Raw genomic sequence first — 19360 nt, forward strand, 5'->3', positions numbered from 1 at the left:
TTGAGAAGCTTGCCTTTGCTCCCACGCAAATTATCAAAACCCTTGAGTCTCTGGTTCAATCCTGCCAGAAGGACTTCCTAAGGTCCTTCTTGGTCCGCTGATTCAGATGATTACAAAGACGGTAGTAATGCTAATGAAGGATCTAGGCCAAAGATTCCCAATCTTTTCACAAAACTTCATGGATACCCTCTCGATATGGTATATTTTTTGTAAATCAGAAATTACCAGATTATCTGGTCTATTGATCTTAGAAATCTGCCAGTTTGAGCTGCTTATTAGCATGCTGAAACCTGGTACTTTGACTCAGCCAAAAGCAAACAACTTGATCCCTTATTATTAGTCTGTGTGGCTTTATTTTAGGTAAATGTGCCATTTCCACTGTGATTTTTTTTAAATACATAGAATAGTTCCCATTATAATTTTTGTGGGCTCTTATGTATCTTAGGATCACACGAGGGGAATCATTAATACAGAAATTTGTAGACCTTTTTAAATAAAGCTAGTCAGCCCATCCACCAACCTTTGAAACAATCTATAAAATTCTCAGCTATGTCCCCATTGTCACCACACCATGGCAGTGATTTTGCCAAGATACCCTGTTAGAGATCCACAGTTTAACCATTCAACAACCACTTGAGAGCCTGAGTGTCAGGCCCTATGCTGGATGATGGGACTGCAACAACAAAGACCCAGTACCCAACCCTGGTTGCTCAGATTTTAAAGAAGGAGACAAACTGTTACTAATGTGACATGACCAGATAAGCATGAAGTACTATGGGAGGACTCCTAACTTCAATGATACCCAAGCTTAAACCTAGAGGGAAAAGGAAAGCCAGACAAAATACAGAGAGCAGTGTACCAGTGAGGATAGCACGCTCACATCTAGAGGCAACAGGTGGGGAACTGCAAATGGTTTAGCAGCCTGAGATAGCACATGCAAAAACATAGCAATAGATGGGGCTGGACAGACCACAAAATAAAGGACCTTAGTAAACCTGGACCTGGTCCTGAGCAAGATGGCAAGCATAGAAAGGTTTTAAGCATGAGAGCTGTAGTGCTTTAGAACAATACACTTGACAACAGTGCGCCTGATAGACTAGAGGGGCATTTGAGAGGATAGCAATGTCTTAGTTCAGTAGTTACCTCCAGGATCTATTAAATTTTGTGTTTATCCAGCCACAGAGAAATGGGAAATTTCATTTGCTTCCCAGAGTTGTTTTTTGTATTGTTTGTTTTTTTAAATGCCCAATACTATTTCATTTTGTTTCACATATATTAATATTTTTGAGCTCTTAAGTATAAGGCTGTCTGTTGCTCCACATTATTGTTTGGATGGTAAGCCTACTTATTGGGTCACAGGCACAATCTGAGTATTGCCAAGCAAACTGGAAGGCTGTCCCGTGGACTCCTAAGCTTCTAACCAGACTTCACATTGGGCTAAATTTTTAAACCACAGTGTTTGGTCTACTTATTACTGTCCTCAAATTCTAGGTTTGACAGCCCACCTTCTACTAACCCAGGGTATTCCTGAGCCCTTGCCTCCACATTACCAGTTGCAGAGCAGGTTATGTTTGCATTTGAGTATCATCAGTAGAAGCTACCTTTTTTATCTTTCTTTCTACTTCTAGACTAGAGTCTAGGGGTGGCGGTATGTGAAGGAAAGTTACATGGCTCAAAATAGCCTGGAGTTAAAACTCCCCTCTGGGTCCTCCCCACCATTCTATGCAAAACAAAAAACTCTCTCACCCAAAGAAAAAAAAATGGACATTAAGGTTGATTATGCCCAGCTCCCAGCCAGTCCAGCCTCTGGCCGATCTCCAGAATTCCTTGCCCCAGCCATTTTAAAGATAACTATTCCGAACAACCTTGGAGAATAACAGGCCCCCTTAAGACAGTAGATTTCCATATATATGCCTATATATACTTACTCTTTTCTTGGGTTAGTGCAACAGCTCACTAATCTTACTCCTGCCCCTTCTCACCTCATTAAAGGTGATCTTTTCCTGTAAAGTGCCAGTCTTGTTCTTTTTCCAAACCTCGCCTTCTCTAACTCCCTTACCCTACAGTATGTACAGTGACAGAGACAAAAGATTGAGATAGTGGGAAACGCAGCCTTCTGTGAGAAGCCAGATAGTACAGTTAGTGTAGATTTTCTGACTCTTTGCAATATTTAAATTCTGAAGTGCTCTTTGTATACCTTCTCTGAAATGTATAATTGTTGAAGTCAGCTTTACTATTTCACTATTAAGTATTCTCTTCCTGTGATGTTAATGAATTATCTGTTTAGAACAGGTGTTCTTGACCTTTTTCATGCCATGGACCTTTATGATAATCTGGTGAAGCCTATGGACTGACTCTTCCTCAGAATAATGTTTTCACATGCATAAAACCAAGCATAAAGGATTGCAAAGAAAACTAATCATATTAAAATGCAATTAAGTTATTTTCATAAGTTTTCAATTATGTATATATGTATGTACTTCTTTATTAACACATAAAATAAGGCCTAATGTTGGTTCTAAAACTACTGGAATTTCAAAGTAATTTCAAATTTTATTTTGAAATCTCTGCAACAACTGTAATATGTAAATGTCTGATTTCTGTTGGTGATAAAGTCACAGGAACTGCTCACAGTACTATCAATCATTGACTGTATTCATAATTAAAGGACATGCTATATTTCAATTAGAAGTTAGTGAAAGTATTTAACTTTTTTTCTCTTCCAAGTTATTGAACATCTGGTTTAGGGGTTGTCTAATTTTACTTTGTTATTTTGAGAGTATAATATTTTAATTTGTTTGTTCACTTCTAAATGATTTGAGCTTATTATATGTTTTGTATACTTGAATTGTTTTGCAACATTGTAGCAATAAACGAAGGCTTGGGTGGAAAGAAATCAGCAACTGATTAGAAACGAAAGGTTTCAACAAAAGCTCTTGAAAATGTTACCTCAAGAGATACCATCATGCAGTCATTATTGGAGCCCCACATCTGAAAATTTCATAATGCTTAAGTATGTATGTGTCAAATAAAATTTGGTTCATCTGCACTGAGAAATATTATAATGCTATCTTGTAAAAGTGTCTACTTAGATATTTCATGATGAAGTTTGTATATTGATTCCCCATGACTTTTGCAAAGCCCTTTAGAGTACTTTCACTGTCACCTTTAAATGGGTCTTTACAGCATCCTTCAGGGAAAGCAGGATGGGGTTTAACATCTCCCTGTTAGAATTGAGGAAACAGAGTCTCAGCAAGGAAAGGCATCTAGCTAGGACTCTCAGAGTTATCGAAGGCACAGTGATAGATGCTGAAGCAGGGAGCATAGGTCTGACAGGTCTAGGCAGGTCTGGAAGACTATGTGACAGGTGCCTAGGTCAATCTAGTTGTGGTGCCCACTTACTATTGACCAACCCTGAGCTGCGCCCTGGACTACAAAGTAGTCCCTGCCCTCAAGCAGATCTCTTTGTAATTATAAACAAACCAAGACATTCAGAAACAATATTGTACTCTCCCAGGGTGCAGAACACCTTCACATATGTGCACGTACTTTGTTCTAACCACAAAATTCTGAGGTAAGTATTCTTATCTCCATTCTTCAGATAAGGAAACAGAGAGGCTGAGACTTGCTGCCTCAAATTAGGTAGGCATTAGTTTGGCAGAATCAGAATAAAAACCCAGATTTGTCTGACAAGCTGAGATTTGCTGATCTTATGGGCAAAGGATCTCCGCTAGCCATAGCCAGGGTCAGATGGAGCCCTAGACCATAGGAGTATGCTGCTGCTGCTGCTAAGTCACTTCAGTCGTGTCCGACTCTGTGTGACCCCATAGACAGCAGCTCACCAGGCTCCGCCGTCCCTGGGATTCTCCAGGCAAGAACACTGGAGTGGGTTGCCATTTCCTTCTCCAGTGCATGAAAGGGAAAAGTGAAAGTGAAGTCGCTCAGTCGTGTCTGACTCTTAGCGACCCCATGGACTGTAGCCTACCAGGCTCCTCTGTCCATGGGATTTTCCAGGCAAGAGTACTGGAGTGGGGTGCCATTGCCTTCTCCGCCATAGGAGTATAGGGGAAGGCAAATCTGGGGAAGGGGAAGAGTTGAAGAAGTCTTCATGGAGTGAGATTATTGCTGGTTCTAGACAAGAAAGATGGATTTAGAAAGGTAGAGGGAGCCAGCAGAAATCACTCTAAGCAAGTGACAAGCTACAGACTGGGAGAGATGTGTTGGATCCATGCCACAAAGGATTCAAATTCAGCATAAAGAAACCCATAAGTCAATAAGAAAAAGATAAGCCACCTATAGAAAAATGGACAACAGATAGGAAAAAGCCTTTCACCAGGGAAGAAATCCACATGACCAATATATTTTAAGAGGGCAACATAACAGCATGGGCTGGGGCAGGACTTTCCAAATTGAATATGCTTTTGAACCTCCCAAAGCGCTTGTTAAAATGCAGGTTCTGGCTTGGTGGGCCTGGATGAGATTCCATCTCTCATAGATGATGAGGTCCTGCTGGTCCGAGGACCATACTTTTGAGAAGTGAGGGGATAGGTAGAGGTAATGTGTGAACTTTTCAGCCACCCACATCTATAATGCAGCTATGCCTCCTTTCAGCTGTGAACCTTGGGTGAGTAACAATGTTTCTGTGCCTCATTTCCTCATCTGTGAAATGGAGATAATAATAGTCTCCATCATTTGTGGTTGGGAGGACTAAGTGGGTTAACATACCTAACACATGTAGTGCAGCATATGACAAAACAAGTGTTCAATAAATGTTAGCAATTGGTGGTGGCCATAGGAGTTGCTAGAGAAACGCAAACGAAACCACAGTGAGATACCATTTCACACCCACCAGAGGCAGATGGATGTCAGAAAGTCTGACACTTTCAAGACTGAGGAGACAGAAACTCTCGTCACTGCTAATGGGGGTGCAGACCAGTACAGCCTCCTGGAAGAGTGGTTGGGCAATATCTGATGAAGTTGGGGGGCTCCTGCAGTGTAATTCTAGACGTATGTGTATGTGTATTTCTAGAGAGTGTATAAAACCTAACCACTGGAAGCATACACGGCATGTTCAGGAAACTGGTTGGCTCTGGGGAGGGAGGGAAGGAATAATACAACTGGGGAAAAAAAGAAGACTACAGTTTTGCTATACTTGATGGAAAGATGACTAAATTTTAACATTTCTTATCTCTGAATGGTGGGCTTCCCTGGTGGCTCAGATGGTCAAGAATCTGCCTGCAATGGGAGAGACCCAGGTTTGATCCCTGGGCCAGGAAGATCCTCTGGAGGAGGGAGGATTCTGGAGTGGAGAATACCCACTCTAGTATTCTTGCCTGGAGAATTCCATGGACAGAGGAGGTTGGCGGGCTCGAGTCATGTGGTGGCAAAGAGTCGAACACGACTGAGCAGCTAAGCACACAAACATACACGTCTGGATGATGGATACATGATTATTTGTTACATTATTCTTCCAAGTTTTTTGTATTTTCTTAGGTTTTTAAATTTTGTTTTCCGGGGGAAGAAGGGAGACATTAGAGCAAGTGGACTGAGTCGGTCTGGTACAGCGTTGGGTGTTGAATGGGGAGGACAAAGAGATCCATCTACGGGGGCACCACCTTTCTTCAGGAATGAGGGGAAAAGAAGTTTAGAGAGACAGATGAGAAAGCTGAAACTCAGGTTAAGTGACCTATCATTTTAGTGGAAAATACATATTCTTTCCACATAGATTATGTATTTCGTTGAACAAACATCAATGAAAACATGACCCCTGCTTTTTAGCCGCTGGAACCTTAATTCTCGGTATTTCTGCCTGGATCTTCATGCAGCTGGGGGGGACCTGAGATCCTCCATCTCATCATCGATGTGGAGAAAAATCACACACTGAAAAATTCCTAGGTTCAGCTTCCCTGTCAACCCCGCACCGTGTGACTCAAGGGCAGTTTCTCGCTCTCTGAACCTCAGGGTCTTCTGGAACATAGAGAATTCCTGCTTTGGAGCGTGGCTGTCAGCCTGCAGAGTGGGAAGGGGCCAGGCCGGAGCAGGGCACTCCTACCCTTTCCTCTTCTTGGGAGGCAGCCTGGGAGGAGCCTGCCCACGGGGAGGGTACGGCCAGGAGAGGCCTCCTGGCTGCCCCTGGTGACAGGCTGGGAACCTGCCAAGTTTTCTGCACCGCCTAGGACCCGGAGACTGAAGCTGGGAGCTAGAGACATGAACAAGATCTTCCCCCAGGTAAGAGCTGCCCTGAGACAGCTTCTGACCTGGGGGGCAAACCCTGGGCTAAGGGTGGGCAGTAAAGAGGGGAGACACTGAGGTGACTTGGGTCCCCCACCGCCCCGGAGGCTCTCTCCCAGGTTGTAGGGAGACGCAACAGGTGAACCAGGTACGTGGTTCAGGTGGTGAGTGCTGGGAGGGGACAGGAGGCCAGGGGAGGGAATGATCGACATTAAGGGGGGCACCTGGGGAAGCTTCTCCAAGGGGGTACCCCCTGAGCTGGTTTGAAGGATGAATGTTTGCCAAATGGGCAGTGGAGGAAAAGGCATTCCAGGCAAAGGGCATAGTACAGGCAAAATGTGGGAACATAAAGTAGACATGAGTGTGGGGCATCCAAGTGGGAGGGGCCAGTGTTTCCACCCAAGGCTCTTGGTGACGCTTCTGAAAAACTTTTCAGTCTAGCTCCCTGAGGCTGGACCTCCCCTCACCTCAGTTCACCCCACATTCTGTTCTCTTGGGCAGGGGGAGGCCGATGGCAATGCTGCTGCTGGAAGCAAAGCCCTCCCTGGAGGGGAAGGTAAAGGCTGGGGGGCCTGGGCCAGCCCGTCCCCCACATGGGACTCCCTTGATGCTGGGCTGTTGCTATGGAGACACAAAAGAGGCTCCCTGAGACTCCCTCCGTCTCTCAGACCTCTGCCCCGTTGTTGATGTCATCCATTCCCAGTGTCCTGGCCAACCGTACTGACAGCCATTTGCTAAATGCATAAACACATGTGAGCACGTACTGTGTCCTGCCCACCTCACAGACATACAGTGCCCCTCAACACCCATAGAGGAAAGAGCTCTAGAGTCCAGTCCCTGACTCAAAGGGTGATCCAGGTGGGTCTCTTTACCTCTGAGGGATAAGGTGGGAGGGATCTCATGTTTATTGAGCACCTGCTCTCGGCCACAGAGAAGGCAATGGCACCCCACTCCAGTACTCTTGCCTGGAAAATCCCATGGATGGAAGAGCCTGGTAGGCTGCAGTCCATGGGGTTGCTAGGAGTCAGAGACGACTGAGTGACTTCACTTTCACTTTTCCCTTTCATGCATTGGAGAAGGAAATGGCAACCCACTCCAGTGTTCTTGCCTGGAGAATCCCAGGGATGGCGGAGCCTGGTGGGCTGCCGTCTATGGGGTCGCGCAGAGTCGGACACGACTGAAGCAACTTAGCAGCAGCAGCTCTCGGCCACTGGCTCACCAAGTGACCAGGACAGTGTGCTTTACTTCTGTGGAATAAAGAAGAAAAGAACACTTTTATTGAGCACCTACTATGTGTCCAATCTTGACTCTCATTTGACCACTGAGGGGACAGACCCAGAAAGGTAGCTACTACTAATAACTATCAAGGATCAAGGCCCTATTGTGCTCCCAGCACCATGGGGCCTCTTCTACACCTAATGGTCAGCTCCGAGGGAGTCTCCTGTCGGGTGCGATAGCAGATGAGGCAGCTGAGGTGACGTGAGGTCGGGTGGTTCAGCCAAACTGGGATCCCGCACGGAGGCATGAGGCAGGGTTCAAGTTCAAATTAGGGTCCCTCAGCTTGCAGAGCCCCAGTGCCTTTTTGCTCCACACTGGCGCTCGTTTATTTCAAGCCTGCTTCATGAAGAGCCTGGTGTGGAAAAATTTTCCCGTCTGTCACCAGGGGGATCAGCACTTAAGGGCTTTCAGGCTTTGAAGTGCAACCTTCACCTGGCCGTGGACCCTGAGATGTTCCTGTGACCCCTCCTGCCCAGCCCATACTTCGCAAATATTTGAGAAGCAGCTGCTTGGCTGACTGACCAGGACGCTTCTCCTTGCCAGCCTTCTCGCTGTCTCCCTGGTTACCCGAGTTTACAAGGGAGCCATCGACCAAGGCTGCAGGGAATGTGGGTTTTAGATTTGTGCTGCGTCTCCTACTATGTCTCCCTTCCCAAGGTACACCCACCCCGGGCTTCAGCCACACTTGCTGTCCCCCACAAGCCATCGGGACCTCTACCCTCCTGCGCCCTCTACTTGGACTGCCCTCTCCTTGCACCTTCCCCTCACCCGCCCATGGAAATCTCATCATCCTTCACGCACCCAGGACACTTCATTCACCACACTGGTCACCTGGCTGTGTGAGCTGCTGGGGTGCAGGTCTGACTGACAGACCAGCACAGAGCAGGCTGCTCTGAAAATGTGAGTGGACTGCATGGAAGTGACCTGAACTGATCTCTAGGTCAGAATATTCACAAAACACCTATTGTGTCCCTGTTGCTGGGCTGACCCCTGGGGACACATGCTCCTGCCCCTTCCCTCAGATAATAGTCCCCAGGGGACAGAGGAGTGTCCACACCTTGTCTTCTAAGTGCAACTACAAGCTTTTGGAGGGCAAGGATCAGAGCTGTGGTTGCTTTTATGTCCTCTACAGAGCAGGGCACCTAGTGTTAGTCACTCAGTCACGTTCAACTCTTTGCAACCCCATGGACTGTAGCCTGCCAGGATCCTCCAGGCAGAAATACTGGAGTGGGTTGCCATTTCCTTCTCCAGGGGATCTTCCCGACCCAGGGATTGAACGTGGGTCTCCCATGTTGCAGGCAGATGCTTTACCATCTGAGCCACCAGGGAACTTAGCAGGTCCCCAATAAGATTTTCATTCATTATTTCACAAGCCAGAAAAAATTAAGGAGGAAAGTCAGTTAAAGGTGTCACTGTCATTTCCAGATTGGCACATAGTAGATGCTCAATAAAGACAAATAATAGCTAGAACCTTTATAGCACTTACTATGTACCAAGCCCTGTTCTGATCCAGTACCTAGCTTAATCCTCTCAACAACTCGTGTAGGCATTAGAGCCCCATTTCCCACATGAGGAAAACAGGCACAGAGAAGTAAAGTGGCTTCTCAGTGTGGCCCAGCTGAAAAGTGGTGGAGCTGGGATTCCAACTTGGCAGGCTCCAGAATGAACAATCAGTTGACATTGTGGAAAGAGCACCAATTTTGGCAGCAAATAGATGTGGACTGACATAACAACTCAACACAAGGGGACCTGGACTTTTCCTTCTCTGAGCTTCAGTTTCCTCATCTGTAAAATAAAGGTTGTCTTGAATAATGAAAATAATGGCTATGAAGGGCCTGCTTTGGTTTCTGCCCTATGGCAGGAACTCAGTAAGCAGGTGTCCATGTTTCCCTCCCTAACTCCTGAGGAGACAGACTCATGGAAGGACACGGGGATTAGAGCGTGGAGCAGAGACCTGGGACCCTCGTCCCGACTGCCACTCACCAGCTACTGGATGTGGGCCAGGGCCAGGCGTTTGGTGGCGTGGGTCCACAGGCAGAGCTGAGAGCATCTCAGTGGGCTTGGGAGTGCCCTCCTCCAGGGAAGCCTGTCCTACCCCAGCACCCCTGCGAAGAGGGACCACTTGTAGGGGTCAGGGCAGGGGATCCCTGGGCCCCGGCACTGGCTGCTCCATCACTGGTTTCCCACCCCACACAGCGGACTGCAGCCCTTGCTGCTGCTCACGCCGAGGGGCCTGCCTCTCAGCCTTCCTGATGCTCCTGCTGACAACTCTTGCAGCTCTGATCGCCCTGGTCGCCATCCTTGGACCCCCACCTCACACGCCAGGTCAGGGTGGGCAAGAGAGAGTGGGTCAGACTTGTTGGGAGGGTAGAGGGAACACAGATGGGGGAAACTGATCCTGCCTGGTTTCTCCACAAAGTGACTTTTGAACAGTTCCTTAGGGAGCATGTGCAGACACACACTGACACTGACATGCACACATCGCTGAGCTTCCATCTGCACCTCTGTAGCTTGAGCTATTGAAGCGGACCTAGCTATGATGCCACCTCCTCCAGGAAGCCTTCCCCTGCCTGCCTTGTTTAGGAGCCTTGTTTCAGCTCCCATTGCTTTTACACTTCCTCTCCCCCAAGCCTGATCATCCACAGTGGTGCTGTCCTTCTGTGTGTCTATCTTCACCACAGAGGACAGGGACTTGTCCAGTACATCCCTGAGGCCAGGCAGGCTTCAGCGGTGAGTACCAACACCAAACCTGACCTCGTGGAGCTAACAGTTTGCAGAGTGACACGGAGGTTAACCCCATAAGCACATTAAGGCAGGCTTAATGGGAGTTCTGAGAGTCTGGAGCGGGGCTCTGGCCAGTTCAGGGGTCAGGATGGGTACCTTGAGAAGTGAAAGGCACGGAAACATGAAGGGAAAGTGGGATTGGTTGGTGGAGGGGGTGGCGGGAAAAGCATCCAGGCACAGGGAACAGCATGTGTGGAGTCCTTGGCATGGGAGGAAATATGATGAGAAGGTCAGTGGACTCGATGGACAAGGCAGCATGTAGGGCCAGGGGCCCAGGGCCCAGTCCCTCGAAGCCTGCTCTGGGGAAGGAGGTCACCATCTAGAGAGCCATGGGAAGGAATTAAGCTGGGGTGGGATGTCACCAGACCTACCTTTCTGAGAGATATCTCTGTTGCCTAGCAGGAGGTGCTAAGGGGACTCAGTGAGAGTAGGGGTAGAATCCACGGCAGCCTCGTGCCTGTGCATGGACACTGTAGGTACATGTGAACACATGAAGAGTTGCCTCCATGCATGCACCTGTGTGTCTGTGTGTACATGTGTGCAAGCATCTGTGTGTATGCACATGTTTGTATGTGCAGGTACATATCTGTGTGTGTGTTTGCCCTTGTCTGTGTTTGTGCAAATGTGTCCATGTGTGTATGTCTGTGAGCAGTTGTGTGTGTGTGACAATGTGTCTCTGAGAGTCAGCCCCCTCACACTAGCTGAGGCAGTTCCAGGAGATGAGCTATGATTCACTTGCACACAGACCCACATAAACTCGCCCCCATCTCCAACCTGCACATATGTGTGTCTGCATGCACAGCCCACAGAGCCAGACTGCCCAGCTCCTCTGCCAGTTTCTCTCCCGTAATTCTTTGGAGCAGCCCCAGGCCTGGGTGGTCCACTTGGTGGGACAGACGGAAGACTCTCAGAGGGACAGACACTCAGATGGTCACCACCACTCCTGGGCACTGTGGAGGCAGCCCGACCTCAGAAAAGAGAGAGGCAGCAGCCTGGTTACTAACTGTGTGGCCAGGCCTCTCAAACCTCACCGAGTCTTACTTTTCTCATCTATAAAATGGGGCTAATGATGACACATCGTGGGAGGGTTCGGGGAAACAATAGAATAAAAATGTGGAGGTGTTTGCAGCCTGTAAAGCTGTCTCAGATATAAGGACTGTGGCATAACGGTCGCTAGCTTGCCCCAGGATGTTGCCTCTGACACACTCACCTGCCATGAAAACTGCATCACTGACTCGAGGCCCGTCCTGAGGAGCTTCCCATGAGATGGTTGTTCAATAGACACGGGAACCATGACTTTCTCTGCACTCTCTCTAGGGTTATTCACTCAGAGGCTTTTGTGTAATCTCCCCAGCAGTCCCATGGGGTGTGTGCTATGCTCCCCACTTTGCAGACAAGGAACCTGAGGCACAGAGAGGTCAGGTCGCCCGCCCATAGTCACACAGCAAGTGGTTGAACTGGAGCTTACACGCCATCTTTGACGCTGAGCTCAGTGTCCTCCCCGTGGCCCCAGCCCCTCGCTCTAGCTCAGGTAGGGCTCAGGGGGGAGAACTTGGTGATGCCCTTGTGAACACCACCCTTGACCCTTCCGGGGCTCGCCCCGCCCACCCAGGGGCCCAGGCCTGCATGACACAGATGAACAGGACAGGCTTCCTGTGCGACGACCGGAGCAGCTGCATCCCGGCCAGCAGGGTCTGTGATGGCGTCCGCACCTGTGCCCATGGCGAGGACGAGGAGGAGGCCTTGTGCCGTGAGTACCTTCGCCAGGGCCCCTTGGGAATTGCCCCCAACTCCAGCTCTCCCTGCAGCCAGACTGAAGCTCGACCACCCTGAACATACCAGGCACCCTGGTGTGCGTCTATGCCTTTGGTTGTATACTGCCAGGAACATTTTCTTCCACCCTGTCCCAGTCACACACGTACACATATGTCCACATGAGGGAATGCCTCCATTCTGGGCCTGGAGAAACTTTATGCAACTCTCACGGCAGAGTTCAAGCGTTACCTCCTCCAAGAAGCCTTCTCTGACTCCCAAACTAGATGAAGTTCCCTTTACTGGGCTCTCATAGCCCCTGTGCTTACCTGTGTCCCAGCCCCAGTCACATTGATTGTCAATCTCATTTGGCATGTTTGCCACCACCATCAGACTGCGAATTCCTCTGAGGCAAATCTAGTCTGCTTGATCTTGGGGCCCAGGGCCTGGCACAGGGCTCTGCACAGAGAAATATCTGGAATGATTTGTTGAATAAATGATGAAATTAGTGAATCAACAAATCAATGAATGGGAAGGTCTAATCCCAGACCTTAGACCTGACAATTCTCAAGAGAGAGGAGTGTAACAGTTGCCACAGAGGAGGGAAAGAGATTGGTGAGTTAGAGTGGGTGGGGTGGGATAGCTTATGAGGGGAGGGTCATTCCATCGTGAGCCCTCAAGACCGGAAGAGATCTTAAATTCATCTAGCCCATGTTCCGTCTCATGCCCCAATCCCCTCTGCCACCCAGCCTCTGCTTGCACACTCCCAGGATAGAAGCTCACTACAATTTGAGGCAGCCGCTCCTATCACTGGTTTTCCAATGGGGACGTCTCCCTTGTACTGAGTTTAGGGCTACCTCCCAATAGCACCCTTGACTGGTTCCAACTCTAACCTCTCATCAACCCCTGCCCTCCAAGAACCACACGTCAATGTTTCCCATGATGGTGGCACTGCGTGGATTGGAGATTGCTTTGTTGTCCTGAGTGAGTCTCCTCTTCCCTGAACTACCCTCGGAACTCCCAGTCACCCTGTTGTGATTGGTCTTTCCCACTCCACCAGCATCCACAGAGCACAAACCAACTGCCTGTGTCCCTCTCCCTGGACTAGCTCCAGAAGCATCCATGACACGTCCAGCTGGCTCTGGCCAGTCCAGGGAACAAAGACTTTTCCCCTCCTAAGTCTGGGTTATATCTCTAGTGATGTGGCCTGAGTTTGTGTTAATTTTTGGTAGCCCTGTCACACTGCTGTCTAACACAGAACCCACTTTCAAGAAGGGTGCTCTGATTCCCTCTCACAAAACATGTGAACCCACATCTCCTGAGTTCCAGGACCCAAGTGCAAGACTTCACATTTATTCTTTTTAAAAGTTATTTATTTTATTTATTTATGGCTGTGTTGGGTCTTCACTGCTGGTCTAGCTTTTCTCTAGTTGCAAAGAGCAGTTGCAACTTTTCTCTAGTTGCAGTGCTCTGGCTTTTCACTGCAGTGGTTTTTCTTGTTGTGGAGCACGGATTTTAAGTGCAGGGGCTTCAGTACTTGCAGCACATGGGCTCAGTAGTTGTGGCTCTTGGACTCTAGAGCACCGGCTCAATAGTTGTGGCTCACAGGCATAGTCGCTCCATGGGATGTAGAATCTTCCTGGATCAGGGATCGAATCCGTGTCTCCTGCATTGGCAGGTGCTTTCTTTACTGGTTAGCCACCAGGGAAACCCCACATTTATTCTTGTTATGTTCCAGTTGGAGGAAGCTTCTTGGACATGAAGGAACTTGAACCTGGACTTGCAGGTGGGATGGTTTTGGACAGGTGTCAAGAAGGACACTTCGGGAGGGAGGAGCAGAGTAAGACATGATGTGGATGGGAAGGAGCAAGAGCTGAGTAAGAGTGAGGAAGGGAGAAGTAGCTCTGGGCATCCTGTTGGATGAACAGGGAAAGAACCCTCCTCTCCCCTTGACCAACCTCCTCCCCAGGAAACCTTCTTCTTGTGTTCTCCTTGTGCCCTTCCTGGATGGGCAGTGACCCCAGGTTTGTCAGCTGCCAGGGTGGTCAGGACAGTCCACCTCCATTTAGCCATGAGACACCTGCAGCCTGAATGTACCAGCCTGCACATACCTGAACTGCAGCCAGAGGTGGACTTGCTCCTGCCTCATCTCTCCCTCTGTAGGAGCTGTGCCCCAGAGCCTCCCCGGCTTTCTCGTGGCTCACTGTGGAGACCCTGCCTCCTGGATCTACTCGGACCAAATGTGCGATGGGATCAACAACTGTGGGGACTGCTCAGATGAACTGAGCCCAGGTGGGGGTCTGGGCACAGGCTGGGCAACTGGCCAGGCAGAGGCCAGAGGGCAGAATTTAGCCAGAGAATCTCTGAGGTTCCCCCTGCATCCCGTTTGCATTCTAGGAAGAAGTTTTCCACTTCTGCTTGAATGCCTCAAGTGGCAGGGTGCTCATTACCACTACAAGTGGTTCCTTCCGGAGGGTTATTCTTCTGTGGTGGGGAACTTAGTTTCAAGGTCTCAAATGAGCCAGGGAGGCCAGAGGGCAGTCACAAGAAGAGTACATACATGGCCCAACTGGGGTTTGAACCTGGGCTTCCCTCATCTTCTCTGCACCACCCAACCATCCTGTGAGGACAAGCAGGGCAGGAATCACTGGCCCCAATTTATATGTAGGTAAACTGAGGCCAGAGGGGAGAAGCGACTTAGTAAAATGAGTGATAAAGAGGGAGCTTGGGTATAAACTCAGGTCTCCCAACTCTAAGATTTGAGTTCTTTCACTTCCCCAGAGTTTGCTCCCAATCTCTTCCCTGGCATTCAACCAACAAATATGTTCCGAGCACTTTTGGGGGCTGGCCTGGTGCCAGGTCCTGCTGGGAGACAGCCAGGGGTAAAACATGTCCTATCCCCAGGATTTACATCATGCTAGTGACTAAAGGTAGTGCCAGGGGTCCTGGAGAGGTTTTTGCTGGGGGGGAGGGGAGAAGAAATCATCAAGGGAGATTTCTCAGAAAAGGCTGTATTCAAGCAGGCCTTAAAAAATGGACAGGGTTTCACCAGGCAGAGGCTGGGTGTGCAGCAGGGAATGCTAGAGGCCCAGGGTCCAGGGTAAAGGAGGGAGGCCTGCGAGTTTCCCTCAGGGAGTCGTAAGTGGGCTGGTGGGACCAAATTTAGGGTGAGAGAGGAGGATGGGAGACGACATACACCCATCAATATTGGAACATTGACCGTGGGCCTGGCACTTGGCCTATCTTTCTTAGTAACAACCTTGAGCAGATGAGGAAACTGAGGCTCAGACAGGGTGAGAGACTTGCTTGAGGTCACACTCAAAGTCACACAGAAGTTTAGCCCTTCTGGACGGTACATATACGATATATATGCCACTTCCTGCTGCTTTGGTACCTAAGGCAGATACTGCTAGGCTTGGATATAGCCTCAGTGTTTTTCTCAGCTCAATAATCCTAGTGGGACCCACTGATGGACCGCATGAGATGTACATGAGACAGGGTACTTGCCACCCTGCCACAAGGAAGCCACCCCAGGAAGCTCTGAGCTGAGTTGGGGAGTCTATAGATTCTCTCTTCTGCAGGAAATAAGGAATGTAGTCAACCTGTGTCAGACAGAGTGGGGCTGTGGGGGCTATGGCCAATTGCAGGGCTAAGGAGTGCCCTGGTGCATAGGGCATTCCAGCTGTTCTTCTGTCTTCCCAGTGACTACCTGCCCACCCTGCGGCCCTGGGTGGTGGCGCTGCCCCTCGACTGTCTTCAAATACTGCAGCTGTATCCCCAGGAGCCTCTGCCGAGATCATGTGCAGCATTGCTCTGACTGGTCCGATGAGTACTCCTGTCCTGGCCCTTGACTGAGTCACCCAGGCCAGAGTGGGCTGCTGGCTGGAATGGTATTGATAACCCTTCACATGTGCTATGAATCCAAGAGCAGAAAGGAGTCTTTGAGATCACGTAGAGGAATCTACACACCATTGTCTCTGAATAAGAATTGCCTCTCCTGTTTTCAAGTTTTTCAACCTCTGCTTGAATTCTTCCGGGGATGGGGAGCTCATTACCATGTTAGGCAACTCCTAACAAAGAAGAGGGAAATCTGCTTCCATGATTTGAGGCCTGCCTCTGGCGACACACAGAGGAAATCTGCTCCTTTGCTCCAAGACAGGCTTATAGATACTGACCTTGTCATTCCTTGGAGAAAAAATAAGTTTTGGGCTTGAACACCAAGCTGAGAAGTTTAGCCCTTCTGGATGGCACATATACGATATATATGCCACTTCCTGCCACTTTGGTACCTAAGGCAGATATTGCTAGGTTTGGATACAACTTCAGTGTTTTTCCCATATCAATAATCCTAGTGGGGCCCACTAATGGATCACATGAGATGTACATGAGACAGGGTACTTGTCACTCAGCCACAAGGAAGCCACCCCAGGAGGCTCTGAGTGTAGGAAGAACAGCTTGAGGAGCCCCTCCTCAACCCCTTCCATCCCCTCTCCTCTGGACCACTTCCACCCTCACCCCAAGACCACCTGCCCATCCAAACAGCCAAAGTTCCTTCAAGTAGGGATTGTATTTCAGTCCCAGAGCCTGAGTGAACCAGCTGTTTCTTGGTATACATTCCAGTTTTACAACACCCAGGCAGGCAAGGATGGATATATCCATTAAACAGATGAGGAAACTGTGGCCCCAAGATCATACAGCAAAGTCAGGCTCAGAACTGGGACTCAAACATGGTCCATGGTGCCCCAACCCCAAAGCTGTTTCTGCTACCAATGTGACCCTATCTTGGCCGGGGTGGAGGCAGAGTCTCTGGGTTTAAAAATGTAGCTTGAGGGTCAGAAAGTGTCCCACCCTTGTTCTGAAAGATGGACTTGGAATATGGCTAATAAGAGGGTTCCTGTTGATGGAGACAGACATATCCCTGTTGGAAATTAATATAATCAATTCTATGTATCAGTCTTCTGTGAGTTTTGAATTAAAAATGGGCATCTGAGAGACAGGTGAGCTCCAGTTTATTCATTGCCACCTGAGTCAATTCATTTGCTCATTAACAATCTCTGTGTGCCTATACTGGGCCAAGCCCAGTGCCAAGCACCCAGAAGTGAACAGACCTGGACCCCAGCACTCAAGGAGAAGAAGGTGTCATGGAGGAGGTACCTCACACTGGAAGGATGGGTGGGGGAGCAGGAAGTGTTGGGCTGAGGGCACCAAGGAGGGGACTTGGAGAGACAGGATGTAACCATGTTTCTGACTCAGATGACCTGAGGGCCAGCTCGCAGAACAGGACGCCTCAGAGATCCCGCCCGAGCGAGGCTCAGCCCTGGGTTCTGGGACCTTTGGCTGAGTTTCTCTCCAAGGGCAGCACAAGTGGGGCACAACCAGCATGCTCGGGGCATCCTTGGTTCCGATGACTGATCAAGAGGAACTGACTGACCCCTGAGGAGGAAGAAATGAAAAATCACTTGGACAGAGTGCCAGGCGGGCTATAAACCATGGGGTAACAAAGAGTCGGACACGACTGAGCGACTAAGCATAACATGGGGAACAAGAAAAGGTCCAGCAGCTCATTCCCAGCGTTCACATGCCAACATGTTCCTGATGCCCAGAGCATTACTTGTTGAAAACAAGGTCACTTGGGAGAGGCCCTGGGAATAGGAGCCTATGTCAGCTCCTGCTGAAACCGCACAATTTAGATTAGGGCTCGTATTCAACCAAAACCCAGGTTGGGACTTTGAACCCACTATCTTTTAATTGAGGTCACATGCCTGGTCTCAGAATTTAATGAAGCTCAGATTCTTTAGGTCTCTTCACAGTAAGAATTCAGTGATAGATAAGAAGTGGGTTTATTTAGAGAGATACATATTCTACAGACAGAATGCGGTCCATCTCAAAAGGTGAGAGTGGCCCTGGGAGAAACACTCCACACGCAGAGCATGGGCCATCTCAGAAGGTAAAGGACCTGAAACATGGGGTGGTTAGTTTTTATGGGATGGGTAATTTCATAGGCTAACGAATGGGAGGATTATTTCAACTATTTTGGGAAAGGGGAGCTTTCCAGGAATTGGCCCACCATCTACTTTTTGACATTTTATGGTTAACCTTGGAACTGTCATGGCACCTATGGGTGTGTCATTTAGCACATGCTAATGTGAGTGTACAGTGAGGTCCACTGGAAGTCAAATCTTCTGCCAAATTGGACCTAACAGTTCTAATCCGTCTATGTTGTATCCTCAAGGGCTATGCCATTCTTTTAAAGGTTGTGCCCTGACTGCTTCCCTCCTGTTTCAATACCAGTCAGCCTCGGTGTTTCAGTTGCAGGAGAGGCCCAGTTCCCGCCAGGGGCTGGCAGTGCAAAGGTTGGCCCCTGTGGGAGAGTGATGGGGGGACCTCAGTGGTCATTCAGTCCTGAGCTTCTTCAGTGGGCTGCAGCTTTCTCAGAAAAATGCTCAGAGGCACTCAGTTGCACATAATTCTACCCTCCGCTCCCAATCAATCCCATCCATGGGCCTTTACAGGAAGGGGGGGCCCCTTCCCAGGGCCTGAAAGCAGGCTCCTGCCTAACACTCAGAAATGAGTTGTCCGAGAGGACACACAAACTGACAAAGCAAAAAACTTTATTGTGAAGGGGCCCTAGGATAGAGAGCAATAGGGAACCCAGGAGAACTGCTCTGCCACATGGCTCCAGTCGTATTATGGTAATGGGGTTAATTTCTGGGTTGTCTCTGGCCAGTCATTGTGTTTGGCCCATATTTGGTCTGACTCAGATTCCTTACTGATGGGACCTCCTGTTGTGAGACAACTCATGAGCAAGGTATCATTGTGTCTGGCCAAGGTGGATGGTTTCAGTCAATCGTTCCCTAAACAGGCCTGTGGGGTTAAAATGTTTCCGTTTATAAGATGAAGAAACCAAAGCTGAGACCAACTTGCCTGAGTCCATTCAGCATGTCAGTAGCAGGGGGAGACCAAAAGCCAGCTTTCTAGGTGCACACAGTTGACACTTGATGAGCTCTCACTACTAACCAGCCACTGTACCAAGGAGAACTTTACGTCTCATCCTCCAACAAGGCTCCAAGGGTGGTACAGTGTCTATGCGAGGTTTAGAGAGGCCAGGCAGCTTGTTGAAGGGTGCATGACTGGTGAGGGCAGAGGCAGGGAAACTGAGAATCCTGCGGAGTCTCCCAGAACAAAAGCCTTTCCAGGCCTCACCCCCTCATTTCTCACTTGGTCTCCTAGGTCTTTCCCGAGTTACAAAGAGCAGACTCAAGCAGTTACTATTAATAACTTGGGATGTGAGAGAATATAGAAACAAGGGAACAGG

General features: G+C 49.0%; 1 protein-coding gene across 3 annotated transcripts; it reads left to right on the forward strand.

Moving 5' to 3' along the window:
• Nucleotides 1-6207: 6207 nt before the first annotated feature.
• On the forward strand, nucleotides 6208-15896 carry LDLRAD1 (low density lipoprotein receptor class A domain containing 1). Of its 3 annotated transcripts, XM_081485199.1 has the most exons (6): nucleotides 6208-6228; nucleotides 6733-6787; nucleotides 9706-9834; nucleotides 11906-12043; nucleotides 14209-14337; nucleotides 15748-15896. In XM_081485199.1, exons 1-6 carry the CDS (start codon nucleotides 6208-6210, stop codon nucleotides 15894-15896), a joined length of 621 nt encoding a protein of 206 aa, XP_081341325.1. The 3 variants fall into 3 exon arrangements, with proteins under 3 accessions (XP_081341325.1, XP_081341326.1, XP_081341327.1); XM_081485200.1 differs by lacking the exon at nucleotides 9706-9834; XM_081485201.1 differs by lacking the exons at nucleotides 9706-9834; nucleotides 11906-12043.
• Nucleotides 15897-19360: the final 3464 nt, after the last annotated feature.

The sequence above is a fragment of the Giraffa tippelskirchi genome, chromosome 5, assembly GCF_054371585.1.
Source record: "Giraffa tippelskirchi isolate mGirTip1 chromosome 5, T2T-mGirTip1v1.2.pri, whole genome shotgun sequence".
NCBI lineage: Eukaryota > Metazoa > Chordata > Mammalia > Artiodactyla > Giraffidae > Giraffa > Giraffa tippelskirchi.